The 18,843-nt window shown below is 54.6% G+C and overlaps 1 protein-coding gene across 1 annotated transcript; it reads left to right on the top strand.

Moving 5' to 3' along the window:
- Window positions 1-15,603: 15,603 nt before the first annotated feature.
- LOC125318019 (4-galactosyl-N-acetylglucosaminide 3-alpha-L-fucosyltransferase FUT6-like) lies at window positions 15,604-18,621 on the top strand. The gene is given in 2 exon segments (XM_048288358.1): window positions 15,604-15,765; window positions 15,767-18,621. Coding segments are annotated over 2 exon segments (1,098 nt in total). The 3' UTR covers window positions 16,703-18,621.
- The last annotated feature ends 222 nt before the right edge of the window (window positions 18,622-18,843 follow it).

The following is an 18,843-nucleotide window of genomic DNA, read 5'->3' as shown; positions in this document are numbered from 1 at the left end:
CCTCCCTCCCCTCCAAGGTATTTTATTATGATTTTCCGCCCGCAGCTGGCGAAGCCTCCGCTCCCCTAAGTCAGCTAATTCCCTGCTTTTGTGTGAGAGGGCGGCCGCGGGGACGGGGAGGGGGGTCTGGAGGAGGGGAGGGGAGGGGAGAGCAGCCGAGCACCCCCTCCCTGTGCCAGCGCCGCTCCAATTGGCTGCCCGGCTCCGAATCTCTGCCCGCACTCTGGCTCCGGGCGGATGGATGGCGCTGCCAGGGCTGAGCCACCCTCTCCTCGCAGCGCTCAGTGGGAGCCAGGGATGCTCGTCATCCCGCAGGATCGGCTCCCGCAGGAGGGGTGGGTGGGATTTGGGTGCAGACCATCATTCCCTGAGAAAGCGGAAGGTGGCCGCGGCGTGGGGTGTGGGATTTAATGGTCCGGCTGGCAGGGCTGCTTTGGGGCTCTGGTTGGGTTCTGGGCAGAGACACCGGGCAGCTGCTCCTGCTCATCCTCGGGGAGTGAATTCCTGCTCCCAGGATGTCCAGAACTGCACCCACAACCCGAGCCCCATCCTGGCCCCTTTGCACTTCCGAAGAAGCTGAGATTTTCACTGTTTCAGAGCTGGGCTGTGGCTCTGCCCCACAGGAGGGGGGAGCTGGGGAGGGTCGGGATCTGCTCCAACAACAGGACAAGAGGGAACGGCCTCGAGCTGTGCCAGGGCAGGGTCAAGTTGAATTTTGGGAAAAAAAAAATCTTTGCCAAAAGGTTGTGTTCAATAATTCACAGAAAGAGAGCATCCTCTGGAGCCAGGCTGGGAGAGCTGGGAATGTTCACCTGGAGAGGAGAAGGCTCCAGGGAGAGCTCAGAGCCCCTTGCAGGGCCTAAAGGGGCTCCAGGAGAGCTGGAGAGGGACTGGGGACAAGGCATGGAGGGCCAGGACACAGGGAATGGCTTCCCAGTGCCAGAGGGCAGGGCTGGATGGGATCTTGGGAAGGAATTGTTCCCTGGGAGGGTGGGCAGGCCCTGGCACAGGGTGCCCAGAGCAGCTGGGGCTGCCCCTGGATCCCTGGCAGTGCCCAAGGCCAGGCTGGACATTGGGGCTTGGAGCAGCCTGGGACAGTGGGAGGTGTCCCTGCCCATGGCAGGGGTGGCACTGGGTGGGCTTTGAGGTCCTTTCCAACCCAATCCAGTCTGGGATTCTCTCTTGGAAGCTGACAGAAGATCCATGGGAAGAAAACACCAGGAATTCTCTAACACTTGATGGCTCCAAGGCGAATTGTCCAAGTCCGCAGCATCCTCTCTGGCTCTGGTGCACGTTTCCCCTTTTCCCTTCATTTTCACAGGAAGAATGTTCTTCTCCCGTTTCCCGAGGCAATCCAAGCCTGGCCGCACTCGGGAGCACCCGCCGGGATGCGGCAGCCTGTGAATGCCATCTGCTGGCTGCTGGCCCGGCCCTGGAGCAGGTGCTGCTCCCTGTCCAAGCTCCCTCCGATCCCGGAGGAATTTCACTGAGCACGCGCTGCGTTAGCCCGGCTCATTCTGCCGGGGAAAATGTTCTTTCTGGGACTCCATTTTCCTCAGGGATGCTGGGGTGTCCCCAGCTCCACTGAGGAGCTTTTCCAGCGCTGCCGTTGTGGGAATTCTGCGCTGAGCCCAACTCCTGCCGATCCGGAGGGGGCAATACCGCGCAAGGGAATGGCTGGTGCAGGACCGGATCCTTCCCGCTGCCGGCTATTTTCCCAAGCAGCTTTTTTCCCCTTTTCCAGCCTCTCTCCCTTCCCCACATGCACTCTCCCCTGGAATGACGTTTTTGTGCTACCTGAGAGTGCGTTTTCCATCCCCCGAGAGCCAAAAACTCCCGTGAAGGGGAGGAAAGAACGGCGTGGCTCTTTGGAGAGACACTGCCCGTCATGGGAGCATCCTCCTTTTATTTCCCTGGATTTGCTGCTCCTTTTCAGGCAGTGATGATCGCGACACTCTGCAGCGACCCAGAGCCATAAATACATCCCGACCCCGGCCCCGGCTCCATCCCGATCCCGGCCCCGGCTCCATCCCGATCCCGGTCCCGGCTCCATCCCGATCCCGGCCGCGGCTCCATCCCGACCCCGGTCGCAGCTCCATCCCGATCCCGGCCGCGGCTCCATCCCGATCCCGGTCCCGGCTCCATCCCGATCCCGGCCCCGGCTCTATCCCGACCCCGGCCCCGGCTCCATCCCGATCCCGGCCCCGGCCCAGTCCCGATCCCGGCCGCGGCTCCATCCCGATCCCGGCTGCGGGCGATGCGCAGCGCGGGCTGCAGAGGTCCCCGCGCACCAGGAGATGGATGCAGGAAAAAAATTCCCGCGGGATTTCTCCAAGGGAAAAGCAGGAATGGTGAGTGTACCCCCAGCCTGAGTCTGCTGCTCCTTAAAGACGGGCTCTGATGGTGTTTCCAAAAGCCGATATCACAGAATTCCAGACTGGATTGGGTCGGGAGGGACATTAAGGAACATCCAGTCCCACCCTACTCTGACAGGGACACCTCCCACTGTCCCAGGCTGCTCCAAGCCCCAATGTCCAGCCTGGCCTTGGGCACTGCCAGGGATCCAGGGGCAGCCCCAGCTGCTCTGGGAATTCCATCCCAGCCCCTCCCCACCCTCCCAGCCAGGAATTCCTTCCCAAATTCCATCCAGCCCTGCCCTCTGGCACTGGGAAGCCATTCCCTGGGTCCTGTCCCTCCATGCCTTGTCCCCAGTCCCTCTGCAGCTCTCCTGGAGCCCCTTTAGGCTCTGCAATGTTCTTGTTGACCCTCATGACATTGCCATGGGCTCCCTCCTCCAGGTTCTCCAGGTTCTCCAGGTCAGGAGCTGATTCTCTCCAAGGATGGAGACCCCACAGCTGCCCTGCTCCATCTACCCCAGCATTTGGCCACCCTTAAGTTAAAAAAAAAAAAAAGAAAATATATTCTGCTCTGTTTAAGAGGAATTTCTGGGTCCCAACTCATGCCCTGGCCTCTTGTCCACTCACTGGGCACCACAGGGAAGGGTTTGGCTCCAATCACTGGAAGCTTGGCCAGCTGGAATTAAGATGAAACCTTTGTTGGAGGGAAAATAAAAGTTATTTTGGGTCCTTTGAAATTATTTACAACTCAAACCAAAAAAAAAAAAAAAAGGGTATTTTGGGGATGAAAAGCTGCAGCTTTGTTTGAGATATGCTTGAAATTAAATGCTTTGCCTTTTATTGAGCTGTGGCATTTCCCAGCTGAAATCTGCCTGCCTTTAATTAAAAAAAGCAGGGGACCACAGGAGCCTTCAAAGATGCATTTGCAAACCCAGAAATGTTTTATTTTGGGGAGAACAAGATGTTTTCATTGACTCCACTTAAGAGAAAAAAACCAACCCTGGTTTGCTGGGGCAAATGGGAACGTTCACTCTGGGTTGACCTAAAGAGGAAAAATCTTGTTTTTCCTAATTTTTTAATTGAATCTCTAAAGGCCAGAGCAGCTGTTTGCACAGTCCAGGCTTTGAGAAATCCCTGCAAGTGTCCAAGGCCAGGTTGGATGGGGTTTGGAGCAAGCTGGGATTGTGGAGGAGGAGAGCCACAGCCACGTCCCACAGGAACCATCCTGGAGTTTCTGCACCAGGGACGACATTTTGGGGCTGAAAATTGACTCTGGTGAGAGAAAGCAGCGGGTGGGGGTTACCTGACCCCCCCAGTTTAGGTTTGAAGCCTCAGATCAGGCCCCCAAAAGCATCTGGGAGAGATTATGGCCCTGACCCGGGGCTGGTGTTTATTCCAGATGAAGCCACTCGTGATAAGGGGGCACCAGGCCTGACCTGCTCCCGGGGCTTGTTTACATCTCATCAGGAGCAGAACTTCACCCCCACCCTGGCGCTCAGCAGCAAATCCTCCCTCCCCCGGCCTCTCTGACTTCCCTGGGCACGAGAACACACGGAGAGGCGTAAACAGAGCTGTCCAGGGACCTTTTTCTGGGTGTTTTGGCTGACCTGGGGCTGGCCCTGGCTCGGGGTGGGGATTGTTTGGTGCCGAGGTCGCTGCGGTGAGAAGGATCCGGGTCCTTGGCTGCTGCCACACCTGCTGGCCCGGCTGGGGCTGCCGGTGCAGGATGCAGGTTTTGGAAGTTCCTGGTGTTTGCAGTTTCTCCAGGATGTGTCCAGCTCCTGCTGCCTTTGTTCCGTTCCCAGCTCCTGGCTGCAGCGGGAGGCAGCGGCCGGAGGCCTGGGCAGATGTCCAGAGGGTGAGTGGTGGATGTGATCCCACCTGGGCTCCCAGGGAATGCTCCAGGGCTGGGGGAGCAACATCCATGGGCAGTGCTGGATCTTGTCCCGGGATCCAGTAAAGGAGCCTGTGGGCGCTAAAGCTGATGTGGGTCCAGAGGAGACCAGGCAAGGGCACGGGGCAGAAATTGCTGAGGGGTCACCGAGGATTTGGCTCAGGAATTCCTCTGAGCTGGAAACAGCTGGAGACAGGGAGAGGATTGAGGAGATCAAATCTCTTTGTCCTGTTCTTGTGTGGCTCTGGGCCTTGTTGTGGTCGCTGCTAGAGAGGAGCAGTGAGGGATCCTGTGTGAGGACCACGTCCCTTGGCTCATTTTTGGGGTCATTTCCTGCTGCTTTGGCGCCGATTTCCTCTCCAGGGAGCTGATCCTGGACTCTGAGCCTGCCAGTTCAGACCTGCTCTATGGATGATCTGGAAGCCCAAACTCTTCCATCCCAGCACTGAAGGAGAGGAGAGGAGCCTGATCCTGCTCGGGTGCAAGCAGGGAAGTGGAGATGAACTGGGACTGACCCTTCCTCCATCCCACCCACGTCCTCTTCCCACCCCAATGCCGCCTCATCAGTAATTTCTCTCCAAATATTCCCTCTGAGCTTCCCTCTCCCTGCAGTGGCCGTGCTCTTCTGCTTCTCCCCTTCCTCTGGTCTGTGCATCCTCCTCCAGCCTCCTGCTGCCTCCTCCTCATCCTCTGTAGGAAGCAGCTCCCAGCTCCTTCCAGATCTCTGTCCCCACAGTTCTCCAGTTCCTGGAGCTGTGGAGGGAGGGAAATTGAAGCAAACGAGCAAATGGGCCGTGAAAACCAACATCGGTCAGGAATGCAGCTTTCCGAGGCTGGAATGGGCTAATTCCTGCAGGAACAGGGCCAGGAAGGGTTTGCTCCTCTGCTTTAGGATATAAAGTTGGGTTTTGTTCTGCATTGACAGCCAGGACTGCTCTGCAGCACGGGGACGCCGCGGGTGAGCGGCAGAGAAAACAAAGCTTCCCTCGTGGATTTGGGGAGGAATCCGATGGATTGACTGCTGGGATTGCTGTCTCCTCCTCAGCTGCAGTTTGGGAGTCCCCCCTCTGTTCTAGCTCTGTTTTAAGCCAGGTTTAGCTGGGCTTGTCCCAGTGCCCAATGGCCATCGAGGCGATGCCTTCCAGTTCCAGGCTGTGCTTTATCCATGGAATAGGCTGATCTGGAAGAGACCCACAAGGATCAGCAGCTGCAACTCCTGGCCCTGCACAGGACCAATTTTTGTGTCAATTCCTTCCTCCGTGGAGGGGAAAAGGGACCTTGTGCCAATGCTAATCCTCTTTCCCGGACTTTTGTCCCTTCCTGGGATCAGCCAGTGGGGCTGGAGAGGAGCTGGAGTGGGAGAGGCTGTGGGCTTGGGCTTGATCCCTTCTCAAGGGCTGCGGTTTTTGATCTTCATGGGGAGCTGTTGGTGATGTGAAATCGTTAGAGCTGTGAAATCACAGAATTGTTGAGGTTGGAAAACCCTCTGAGATCATGGAGCCCAACCAGCAGCGCAGCACTGCCAAGGCCACCAGGAAACCGTGTCCCCAAGCGCCACAGCCACATTCACTGAATGCTTCCAGGGATGGGGACTCCAGCACCGCCCTGGGCAGCTGTCCCAGGGCCTGGCCATCCTTTTGATGAAGATATTTTTCCCTATATCCAATCTAATGAAGAAATTTTTCCTCATACCCAATCTCCTTGAATTATCCAATCTTTCTACTCGAAACCACGCGGGGCAAGGTGGTTCCTGTCCCTTGAGGAGAGGCTCCAGCTCCTCTTGGATGCTGACAGAGCCCGGACAGGAGGTGGTTTTGCTCTCGTGTTTTATTATCTGCTCATGAACATTTATTCCTGCTGCTCTTCCCGAGGCACAGGGAGCCTGCCCGTGGTGACAGCAGCATGATAAATCCTGCTTCCAGCTCCTACCCTGAGCAGGGCAGGACATTCCTGGCTTTGGGATTCCCAGGCTGCTGACAGGTGACACAGGCTGCCCCCGTGCCCTTGACATTGATGTGGGAAGGGTTAATTAGGGCTCTGCTCTGCCTCCCTGCTCCCTGATTAATTCCAGCCAGGTGTCCACGGTTCAGGTCTTAAAACAACAACTGCTCCAGAGTCTGGGAACACTTAGTCAGGCCTCACTCTGCAATCCCAAGTATGGATAAATATTTGCACCTCCGTGGCTGCAAGACACCTTGGAGATATGAAGGCGATTGCTGGGGGAGTTCTTTCCAAGGAAAAAGATGGATTTCCTGGGGAGCAGTGGTGCTCCAGCAGCAGGCAGGGCTCGTGGGCTCCTTTTGCAGCTCTTCCTGGGTGGTCCTGGGGAAGATCCTGGGGTTTGAGGGACTGGAGAGGAGGTGTCATCCCACAGCACGTCCCGGGGAATCCAAACACGGCCCCAGTGATGTTTGGCCTCACAGCTCCGGGGCCGTGGCTGCCCCCAGTGATGGATTTCCATGGGAGAATGAGGAGGAGAAATGCAGAATCCAGGGAATGTGCACAGCCCCTTTCTTGGGATGCCCTGAGGAAAGGCTCAGCCATCCCAGAAAATCCATTTGATTCTGTGAGCTCCTATTTCCCCCTCGGTGTGGTTTGAGGGCTGTCAGGTTCTCTCTTTCCCTAAAATCTTCCAGTGGTTTCCAGCTCTGACTTTCACCCCACGAGGGAATTTCTGGCTTTCAGCAGTGTGTGATGAGGGCCAGGATGACAGAAAAGTTGTGTTTGCTTTGTGACCAGGGCAATCTGGGTTTTGCAGGCCTCCTTCACACCTGGGAACTCCAAGGAAATCAGTTACCTGCTCTTCTACACCTTTTATCCTAGAACCAGGTTGGAAAAGACCTCTAAGATCATCAAGCCCAACAATCCAATGGCCCTGGTGGTGGTCCTCTGGTAATTTTTTATTTTTAAAATATTTTTAGGAGGTTTTTTTGTGTGTTTGGATCTGAAAATCTCATGGGAACCTGCAGACCTGACCCTCATCTTGCTCTGGCCAGTGATAGCAAAACCAAAACACCCCAGGGACTGTGATTGAGTGGATTCAGGGAAATCTGGGCTGCAGAATCCTAATTATTTGGGAAAATAAAGAGCCTCACAAGAGGCCTCTTCCCTCCAGAGTGTGATGGAGTTGTTCTGCCCCTCCGGGGAGTCTGTGCCATAATAAAACTCCCGTAATAACTTCACAGGCGTTTCCACATTCAAGTGATCATAATAATGCTCATAAAGCACACTCCAGAGTCAAGTCTTTATGAATTATTTGACTTAAAGTAGGGGGGAAATAAAAAAAAAAAAAAAAAAAAGAAGAAAAGACCTGGGCTGAATTAATAGCTCTGGGAGAACCATAAATTGAGAGGAATCGTGTTGCAGAGGGGAACTTTGTGTGTGCAATAAAAGGAACGTTTATGGCTCCGCTGCCTAAACTTGGTTTGGATGTTTTTGAAGCGAAGGGCTTTGAAATAACTTATAATTTTTCTCCTTTCATTTTTATATTGCCTGGAAGAGAAACACCAGGCACGTCTGTGTTAGGCATGGAGCGAGGAACCAGGTGGGAGCGCCGGGAATTCGGTGGCGTGGCCTGGGAGCGGGGCCTGGAGCAGGTGAGGAGGGAGAGGAGGGAGAGCAGGGAGAGCAGGAGGAAGCTCCGGGGCCCACGGGAGATGCTCAGCCCCAGGTTGGCTCCCTCAAAGCCCACCCCCGGGCTTGGTGGCCACGTGGCTCCCATTCCCTGCCGCGGCAATAAATAGTCAGGATCCTAAATCCCTGGTGAGGGATCGGCGTGTCTGGAAGCGTTTCTGGAAGCTGTCCACACCCTGCAGGAAGGCAGAGGGCTGGCAGGTTTGTCTTCCCTCCTTTCCCAGCCTGAGGGGATGCTGTTCCAGGGAGATGAAGGGGAGGGAGCCGGGGTACCTGAGGCAGGCTGGGTTCATCCCAGGCCTCCGTTCACCCTGGGTCCCAAAGAAAGCAACTGGAAAGAATCCCCCAAAAAATCCCTATGAAGGATTGGAAAGACTCTGCCCTTTAGCAAATTGGGACAAAACTTCCACCACACCCCTAAAAACTGCTCACAAGTGACAGGGAAGAATTTCCACCCCTGAGGAAGAGGGGAGGGAGAGTGGAGCTGGTTTAGGATGTGGCTCTCAGGATGTCAGGGATGAGCCGATCGGTGCAGCCGCTGCTGCACCTTCCCCAAGTCCCTGCAGGTGGGGAGGGCCTGGATGTGCCAGGAAACAGGTCTGATTCAGGCAGCAGGAATGCAGACACCATCCCTCCTTGTTTTGGGGGTTTTTTTTGCTCCTTTCCTACATCCCACGATCAGAGCGACCCAAAGCGAAGCCCCAGCTCGTAAATCCTCGCCGCTGCCAGGACCCGCAGGGGTTTCTTCCCTCTGTCAAACCCAGTCGTCAAATCCCTCCCAACACGTTTTTAATGGGGGAACCGAAGGCTGGAACGTTCCCTGTGGGACATCTGCTCGCAGGGAGACTCTGGCTCCCATTGCTGGCCCGGCAGCAGCCGGGATTCTCCCTCCTGGAAGCACTTAGGGCTGGGGTGGCTGCGGGGTTGTGGCACCCACGTGGAGCGAGCAGGGAGCTGCCTGTGGCTCCAGATGTGCTCCCTCAGGGCTGGGGGTGGGGGCTGGGATGTGGCCCCATCCCCAAGGAAGTGTCACAGGTAGGAAGTGAGTAATGGCTGAGGAGAATCCACGGGAATGCCCAGGAAACCACTGGGATAAATCAGCTGGGGGTGGAGGCACGGTGGTCTCCTTGCTTTGAAATGTTTAGGTTACAGATTTGGCACCCAGCGTGGCTATTTCCTCATGGGCTGTAGGATTCCCAGCAACAGCATTGCTGGAGACAAGGACAAGAGCATCACCGTCATCATCATCATCATCATCATCATCATCATCATCATCATCATCATCATCATCATGGAATCTCCTGAGCAGGAAGGGATCCAGAGGGATCCACAGGGATCCCCGTGGCACTTCACGTTTAGTGGGAGAGGGGACACTCGGTCACAGGCTGGACTTGATCTTGCAGGTCTTTTCCAACCCTAACGATCCCAATATTCTGTGATTTTCCATCCTCACTGGGCTCTGGTTCCAGAAGACAGACTGGACATGAAACAGATGAAACCTTGCACTGAAGATGTGAAGTTGGGGTAACACAAAGCTGGACCCCCTGGCCTGGGATCCTCCACGGCTTCATTAATGAGAGGAACTAAAAAATTAACACTGGGCAAGTTTGATTTCTCATGGCTGCTGCTGGATGAAGTTCAGCTTGGAGGACTTTTTAACCTTAAACCAGACATTTTCAGGTCTGGGTTAAATTACGCCTCCACAGGCTGTCATTAGAGAATAAAAGGAGCAGGTAATTTTAACATTTTTGAACAATTGCCTAGATTAAATTTTTTAAAGAAGAAACCTCTGTGAGCGTTCATGGACGCAGAGAGGAAACCGGGGCTGGAATGCTTTGATTTATGAGTGGGGCTGGGGATGCCCGGGAAGGAGCAGCTCCTTGGACAGCGGCCACACGAGCTTGAAAGCCCTGCCGAAATCCTTGTGGTCAGAGGGTTTCAGTGCTGCTCTGATCCCTCTCTGATTATCAAACAGAGCCCAAATTCCTTCCCGATGACATGGCAGGGAGAGCGTTACCGGAGAAGCCAGCTGATGGATTCAGGGCGAGTGGGATATGGCTGAAGGTCCTTTGGTTTTTGGGGGAGGAATTCCGTGCTGAGGTGACTCATGGAGGTTCCTGCAGCCTGCAGAGCTCAGGATGTTGTTTTATTCTCACTGTGGACGTGGCCACTGAACCACAGAATCCCAGAATGGATTCGGTTGGATCTTAGATTTCATCTCATTCCACCCCCCGCCGTGGACGGGGACACCTTCCGCTATCCCAGGCTCTCGTTGCTGCTGAGTCCCTTTCCAAACAGGCTGAGATCAGGAGGGTTTGGGGTTGTGCCAGCCCGTGCAAGGAGCTGCCCTGAATCAAATCTCCAGGCAGACAGACTCTGGTGGGGCTGGTAAAACATTGAGCACCTTCTTGGCAGAGCTGCAGTAAATAAGAGTGAGGTAAAAAAAACCCGAATTGGCCTGGTCTCCTGGGACAGGGAGAGCTCCTGGCCAGGCTCAGTCCCAGCCCTGCTGCAGCAGCCCTGTGGAAAGGGGCTTAGGCTGCACTGAAGGGAACAAAATCCTCAACGTTTGGATTGATGAAGTAAGGGAAAAATGGCTCAGAGAGGGGGATGGGCCCAGAGGGGGTTTCTGTGTGCTGGGAGATGACCTGGATGTGTCATTGGCACATCCCACGGGCAGGGACACCTCCCACTGTCCCGGGCTGCTCCAGCCCAGCCTTGGACACTGCCAGGGATCCAGGGGCAGCCACAGCTGCTCTGGGCACCCTGTGCCAGGGCCTGCCCACCCTCCCAGGGGGGAATCCCATCCCAGTATCCCATCCATCCCTGCCCTGTGGCAGTGGGAAGCCGTTCCCTGTGTCCTGTCCCTCCATCCCATGTCAAACTGGCAAAGAACACCGTGGTCCAGCCTGGGAAGTGCAGGATGATGCCTCACCCAGCCTTGGAGCAGGGAGGCTCCTGGCAAAGCCCAGCCCAGGGCTGTTTTTGCCTGGCAAACATTTGATCCCTCACAGAGTCCCCTCTGGCGCATCCAGATGTTTCCAGAGCTCAGACCCAACACAAGCACCAAAAATAAGATAAGACAGAAATAATTCCCAATAAAGCTCGCCTCCTAAAGGCAATAAATAACCCTGAGCAGATGCTGGCTGCTCTCAATCCAATTATCCATCAGCAGGGCTGTGAGGGAAAACACACCAACCCCGTTTGCTGGGAACTGGGGCTTCAGCCTCTGCCAGTTCTTGGCCTCCCACACTGCCCCGAACCCAGCAGAGCTCTCCAGGGGCAGGACATCCATGGGCAGCACAGGGCAGCTCCTGCCCAGGGCACCTGTGCAGCCTCAGGGCTCTGCTGGCATGGGAATTTTACTCTGCCATCCCCAGGCTGGAGTCCCCCGTCCCTATGGCTGCCACAGCAGGGCCTTCAGGAGCTCTGTGGTGTGGGAAGGTGGGGAAAAGCCTCCTGTAGCCCAGCAGGGAATCACGGAATGGTTTGGGTTGGAAGGGAGCTTAAGGATCATCCAGTGCCACCCCACCATGGGCAGGAACACCTCCCACTGTGCCAGGCTGCTCCCAGCCCCAGTGTCCAGCCTGGCCTTGGGCACTGCCAGGGATCCAGGGGCAGCCCCAGCTGCTCTGGGCACCCTGTGCCAGGGCCTGCCCACCTCACACCAGGAGGATTCCAGTCAGGATGGGACTCAGAGCCTTTAGGGTACCTCAGAGCCAGCTGGACCCTCTCCTCCCGAGGAGGACCAAGCTGTGGGAAGGTGTCTGAGCAGGGCAGGCCGTGCTCTCCCTGCAGCTGCTCTGCTGCTTGGCCGCCCGCTGGGACACACTGGGACTTTCCCAGGAATCGGTGGCCGCTCTTGGGGCTCCGCAGCCACGGCTGCTGGTGGTGGGGAGCTGCTGGAAGGGGCTGCACGTGACAGCAGTAAAAGTGTTCCTGGAGGGGTGCCCTCGCCAGAGTAAATCGTTGGCAGCCACGCGCTCATTCCCTTCCCATAAACAAAGCCAGGGAGATAAAAGCAGCAACAGCCTCGGCTGCCTGCTCCTTCCCCCCGGAGCAGCCCCTGCACACCCACCCCCCATCTGGAGCTCATTGGGGGCAGCTGCTGGAAGGACAGGGCTGGGATCCAGCTGAGCTGCCGGCTCCGGAGGGAGCTGGAAGAACGGGGCCCAGTTCGGGCTGGGAGCTGGGGTCACATCTGTGGTGGCTGATGGAGTCACAGCCTGGGGTTGTTGGGGACAGGAGTTGGGCTCGATGGTCCTTGTGGGTCCCTTCCAGCTCAGGAGGTTCCATGGAGCAGAAGAGCGAGGTGGCCAGCGCGGGTTTTTAGGGCTGTCGGAGGGAACCTCTGCCTCAGGCACTCCTTGCTCCCACCACACCCACAGCTGAGCCTCAACCCTTCAAACCCTACGGCCTCCTGAATGTTTTCCAGCCCTTGGCCACTTTTTGGTTGGGGTTTTCTTTGGTGGAGACCCAGGGCAGACAAGTGACAAATCACCCTTAATCCACCTGAGCTGCTAAATCTCCTGGTAATCCCTCCCCAGCGCTGCTCCCCTCCAACAGCCCCTCTTGGGCCCATCAATCAGCTCCTGGGTGTCCATGCAGGGAAATCCTCTTCTTTGGAAAACCTGGGGACCTCCCACAGCTTCCCTGTGACCCCAGAGAGGGGTCAGTGCTCTGAGTAAACTGGTGGGGAGGGCAGGTCCTCATATTTATGTGGAAACCCATTAGCTGGGAATATTTTGTGGGTTGGAAGCGGAGGCTGGGGGCGATGGGAGGGCTGCAGGCAGTGCTGGAGCTGCCCCTGAAATGCCCCAACACGCCCTGGTTTGCCCTCCACGCTCGTGGCTGGGTTATCCAGCACGTTCTTAATGCCATGGAGTGAGAGAAGTGGGTGCTGAAGGTGTTCAGAGGGGAGAAAAAGAGAGCTGAGAGCCTTCCCTGCTGGATTTTAAAGCCAAGCAAAAGCTCCCAAACCAACCTGGATCCCTCCTGGCTGCTGTTTCAGCCAGCCGGTCCCTCTGTGGGTGATGTCCTGTTCCAGGCCCAGCATAGATTTTGGAGGTGTTGTTTCAACCCAACCCTGATTCCATCACATGCTGATTACTAAATCCTGAGCAATGTGGGATCTTGGCTCCTGACCTGGGAAAGACACTCATGATGATTTCAAGGAATGGGCAGGACAGGGAGAGCCGGGGGGAGCAGTGTTGGGCTGCTACTGGATCAGGGAGGGGAGGATGATTGTCCCAGGGAACACAGCTTTTTGTTGAACTTACAGATAGACTCGGGCACGCTGCAGACACACAGCCTCCCTGATTCCCAAAAAATGCCATGATTCCTCCCTAGGAGTGCTCCACGAGGAGCTGAGATCCTGGAAAATGCACAGGACCTGTGATATAACAAAGACAGAGCAAAGCTGAGGGGTGCCTGGGGATGAGGTCTGGGCCACTCCAGGAGCCTGAGGGGATGTGGGTTTGGGGGATTGCTGGTGCTCAGGGCTGGCTGCCAACCCCAGGCTCCCATCCCAGTCTCCCAGCCGACATCAAAGGGCTCTGGATCAGGCATTGATAAATTTGTTCTTAATGGCTTCATCTTTTTGATCTGCTGTTCAAGAGCTGTGCCATGAGCCTGGAAGACCAGGAACCCATCTCTGGATGCCAAGCAGGGCATGTGGGTGCAGGGCGAGGCACAAACGGTGCTCTGAGCCTTTGGGACCTGTTGGTGTTGTGGGGTTGAGCCCCTCCCTTCTCCCTGATCCCCTTCCCTGATGCTGGAAACCCACACATGAAACTCAGCAGGGTGAGAGCTCCTATTTCCATTTATTTCTGTCTGCAGGGAGAAAGGCTGAGGGTGATGAGGGGCAACCTGTTCGGACAAGCCCTCCCCATCCTACCCACTGGAGCTCAGCTGCATGCTCAGGACTGGCTCCACGCCGGAATTTGCCTATCCATGATTATCTCCCACAACATCTTTGTTCTTGGAAAGCCTCAGCAAAACATTCTGAGGAGCTGAGCAGGGAGCAGTCGGAGACCACAGCTGTGAGTGTCCAGGCAGAGCTCCCTGGTGAGTCTTCACAAAGGAATTCTGTGTTCCTCCCACTGCTTTGCCTTCCCCAAAGTGACTGGAGCAGGGAAAAGGAGAGTTATTCCCGGGTAGGCTCTGCAGAAGCTTTCTGAAGGAACTGAGGAACAGAGAAACCTTTTTTGAGTTAATTTTAATGCCAACACTGAACTCCTTGATACCAGCAGAGATCTCTGAGGCCCTTGGAGCCTCTCTTTTCCTGGGACGGGGTGGCTGATGAGATAAACGCTGCACCTGATAACACCTAATGGCTGCTTTACATCCCAGCCAAGCGTGGCTGAGCTCAGCACGGGATCCATTCACTGTGGCCATGGCAAAGAACCGACCTCTCCATGTGCCCCCGTGATGGATGAGGCCTCTTCACCTGTCCTCAAACGGAGAGGAGTTTTGGGTGGGATATTGGGAAGAAATCCTTCCCTGGCACAGGCTGTCCAGAGAATCTCTGGCTGCTCCATCCCTGGAAGTGTCCAAGGCCAGGTTGGAATAATTTGAGGTAGTGGAAGGTGTCCCTGCCCATGGGATGGAACTGGATGAGCTTTAAAGTCCCTTTTAACCCAAACCATTCCAGGATTCCTTGATATTTTTAATAAATATTTATATATACATCAATATACACATAGAAGATATATATAAGAATATATAAAACAGAGTATATTTATATTTAAATTAAAAGAATAAACATATTTGTACACTCCTTTATGCATGCCTCTATATACTGTATAGAAGTAAAAAATATACATTTATATACTGTATATCCCATGGTATTTTATGTGTATGTGTTACATATATATGTATGTTTATATATGTATGTGCATATTTATATATATAATTATGTTATATATATCTATCTAAATTATACAGATAGGAAAATACACAGATATAAAACTGCATATAAAATTTATGTGCTATGAACAGCATTTTATATGCATATAAATGAAATATATACAGAAATGCACATATGTAAAACTATAGCTATAAAATCTATATACCACATATACGGTATTTTATATGTATATAAATATATTCATTTATATTTGATATCTATTATAGACGTATATATAGCACGTATAGTATAGTACTTATATTTATGTAGTATTTATATTTACACGGCATATATATTTTGTTGTAATTACAACATATCTCTAGAGAATGGATTTGTCTTTAGACACGATGAATTTCTGTGTTACAGATTTACACCGTGTGTGTAACGTGTGCATCTATGGCGGCCAAACCAAGATGGCTGCCCCTGTAGGCCGAGGCCTTCAAGGCCTGGTTTCCTTCTGGGGCAAGCGGAAGCCACGGCTGCTCCTGATGGCCAATTCCAGCCGAGCAGGTGGCCCGATCCCGACCCAGGATCACTGGCCTGTCCCATCGCAGCGGGAACAACCGGGAACACGAGGGGCCAGGCAGGAATGGGCGGCTGGGTCTGGATCTGGGAGCATCTGGGGTCTCTGTGTGCCAGCTCCAGCGGCCCAGGGGGACCATCCCTTCGGCTCGTCGATGTCCCCCAGGGCCCCACGCTGTCCCTCCCCACCGAGCTGTGACCCCGGGGCCTCCTCTCGTGTTCCCTGGGGTCCCTGTGCATCCATCCATCCCCCTCCTCCTCCTCTCCCAGTGCTGTTTGCAGATCCGCCCATGGAGGCCAGGGAAGGATGGAAGATTTCCTTCAAGAAGCTCCTCAACGTTCTCCTCTTCAGCGTCATCTTCAGCTCCTTCCTCATCATCTCCCTTTGTCCGTTCGGGAGTTTGGAGCCGGAGCATCGCTACCCCCGTTCCCTCTGTCCAGACATCCCAAGGGTGTGGGAATGTCAGTGCCGTGCCCAGGGGTGGCCGCAGCCTGACCATCCTGCTCTGGACGTGGCCCTTTGGGTCCAGCTTCAACTTCACCAAGTGCTCGGAGCTCCTCGGCGTTCCGGGCTGTCACTGTCACTTCACCACCAACCGCAGCCGCTTCTGCCAGGCGGATGCCGTGATCCTGCACCACCGGGACGTGTGCGGGGACAGGGAGCGCCTGGCCCGGCTGCCCCGGCTCCCGACCCAGCCCTGGATCTGGCTCAACATGGAGTCTCCGAGCCACTCCTCAAACCTGAGCGCCATGGACAACCTCTTCAACCTGACCATGTCCTACCGGCGAGACTCGGACATCTTCGTGCCCTACGGGGAGCTGCAGCTCCTGGGGCAGCCCCAGCCCGTCACCATCCCACACAAGTCCAAACTGGTGGCCTGGGTGGTCAGCAACTGGCAGGAGGAATCCCACCGCGTCAGGTACTACCAGGAGCTGCGCAAACACATCCCTGTGGATGTCTACGGGAAGAACCACACCCCGCTGGCCCAGGACGAGCTCCTTGCCACCATCTCCCAGTACACCTTCTACCTGGCCTTCGAGAACTCGCAGCACCAGGATTACATCACCGAGAAGCTCTGGAGGAATGCGCTGTCCTCCGGCACCCTCCCCGTGGTGCTGGGGCCTCCTCGGGACAACTACGAGCGCTTCCTGCCCCCCGACTCCTTCATCCACGTCGACGACTTCGGCAGCGCCCAGGAGCTGGCGCGGTTCCTGTTTGAGCTGGCCTGGGACGCCGAGAGGTACCGGGGCTACTTCCAGTGGCGCCGGTGGTTCCAGCCGGTGCTGGGGACGGGCTGGGCCCGGCGGCTCTGCAGGGCCTGCCACTTCCTGCACACCACGGAGCCCCGGTACCGCGCCGTGTCCCACCTGGCCGCCTGGTTCGTGTAGCTGCTGGTGGCTCGACCGCCCCTTTGTCCCCCTGCGATTTCCTGGGACGCACTGGGAACAAGAGGGACGAGAGGAGCATTGAAGCAAACAGGGACAAGGAAGTTGTGGGGTGTTTATGTCTTTGTTTTGCTGGAGAATGGAAGAGGGGTTTGGGGTGGGTTTGGCTGCTCCCTGCAGAACTCATTTCACCAGAGTTGCTCACCTTCAGTCCCTGTGGACAATTCTGGAGCAGCTCCAGAGGTGGCCAAGAGGGGAAGGTGGAACAGCAATTCCCATCACAAACCTGTCCCAAGGACTTTGAAAGGGATGGCACTGCCAGGCTGCTGCTCCTGCTGCAGGGGGAGCTGGCCCCGTTCCTCTCTCCTGATTCCTCTCTCCCAGTCCCCCAGCCCCACCCTGGCCACCTTTGGGTGCTGCCTCAGCACATCCCTGGCACCTCCACTGGGCTCTCTGTTTTCCCGACTGCTGATCCCCGAGCTGAGCTCTTCAAAGGTCTGTCCTGACCCCAGGGGTTTTCCATGAGGGAAATCAGCTCCCAGCCCAGCAGTGCACACAGGGATGCAATTGTTTCCTCCATCAGCAACGTTTCACAAACATTTCCAAGAATTCCAGCTGCTGTTCCTCCTGCAGTCATTCCGTAGAACCATCCACAACCCCTTGTTTTACCATCAAAAATCCTTTATTTTCATAACTTTCACACCTTCGTTTTTCCTCTGCTTTGGTTGAACACGTAGATCAGCACAAGCCAAATGGAGATTTTTCTCACTGGGAGTTAATTTTGAGAAGCTCCAACAATGAGGTCCAGCACTCTGAGCATCCCATTTCCTGCCTCGTTCCTTTTTCCATTGCAAAATGACCAAAGGAACACTGAACATCATCTGGGAGCTGTGAGTTCTAAACTGGGGCTTAAATGAAACTGCTTTACTTAAAGCAACAAAAATTTGCCACTTACACTATGGAAGTTGACAACACACACCTCATCTCCGTGGAATTACACCCAAAACCATCCCTGATCCCAACACATCCCAACTTCACTTTTTTTCCTGTGACCGCTGTTTTCATCCTATTTTTTTTTTTTTTTTTTTGTGCTCTTGGAGGAGTCAGATTTTCCAAGCAGCCCTCTCCTGCTGGATCATTAAACTTTAATTTGTCCATTTTTAATATTTATTTCTTTCATTCTGGACTGACTGGCAGCAGGATTTGGGTTTCCCTTGGTTTTTCTGGAGCGCGCACACGCCGTGCACGCGCACAGGGGGAGATTTATGGCTCTCCAAAGATTCCTCCTAAAATATTTACAAAGTGGAGCTCGGAGCGGGAATGTTTGACTCGGCCGTGGCTGTCAGGCCTCTGGGTGGCATGAGGGGGGAATATAAACAGACCTTTTTTTCCATTCCCAAAAAAATACTATAAACCTTTTGTCCTTTTTTTTTCCTTTCCCCCTCCGGTTGTTCTCAGTTTTCCAGTGCCAGGTTTGAACCTATTTTGGAGAGAAAATCAAAATAAATTCTGTTTTTCTGGACAGACTGGGCTGGGAGTGATGGTGTTAAAGGATGGGGATTTTCCCCCTTCCCTTTCCCCTTCCCCTTCCCCTTCCCCTTCCCCTTTCCCTTCCCCTTCCCCTTCCCCTATTTCACATGTTTTTCCCAGAATTGTCACATCTTTGAGCCAACCCAACTGGAAGCTCCTTTCCCAGAAGGCCAAAGCTGATCATTTCTGGGTCTTTCCCCAAAAAAACTCAAATTCCCCTTTTCCTTGCCCATCCCCACTCCCATGGCGGGGACTGACCATCACTCAACCGTCGTGAAAGAAGAGAAATCCGTAGAATCCTTCTTTTTATTCCCACTTTGCCGCGAGGATGGAACAGATCACACCCGAGTTCAGGTTTACTTAAAAAAAAAAATCAAACAGCTTTTTTTGGTTTTATTTTCTTTTTTTCTACCTCCCCCCCCCCCCCCCCCCCCCCCCCCCCCCAAGGTTCAGGATAAATGGTACAAATGTAATAAATGTAAACTGCACTTGGCACCGTCGGGGTCAATAAATAACATAAAAAAGGGAGCAAGCGCGGGAGGCGTTTGGGAGGCGGCGCTTTGGGATCTGAATAAATAACATAAGTTACTTCCAATAAATAGCAGTATCCAAAA

This window comes from Corvus hawaiiensis, chromosome 28 (genome assembly GCF_020740725.1).
Source record: "Corvus hawaiiensis isolate bCorHaw1 chromosome 28, bCorHaw1.pri.cur, whole genome shotgun sequence".
Taxonomy (NCBI): Eukaryota; Metazoa; Chordata; class Aves; order Passeriformes; family Corvidae; genus Corvus; species Corvus hawaiiensis.
Note: the sequence above shows the minus strand (reverse complement) of the source record. Positions and strands in the feature narration are given on the sequence as shown.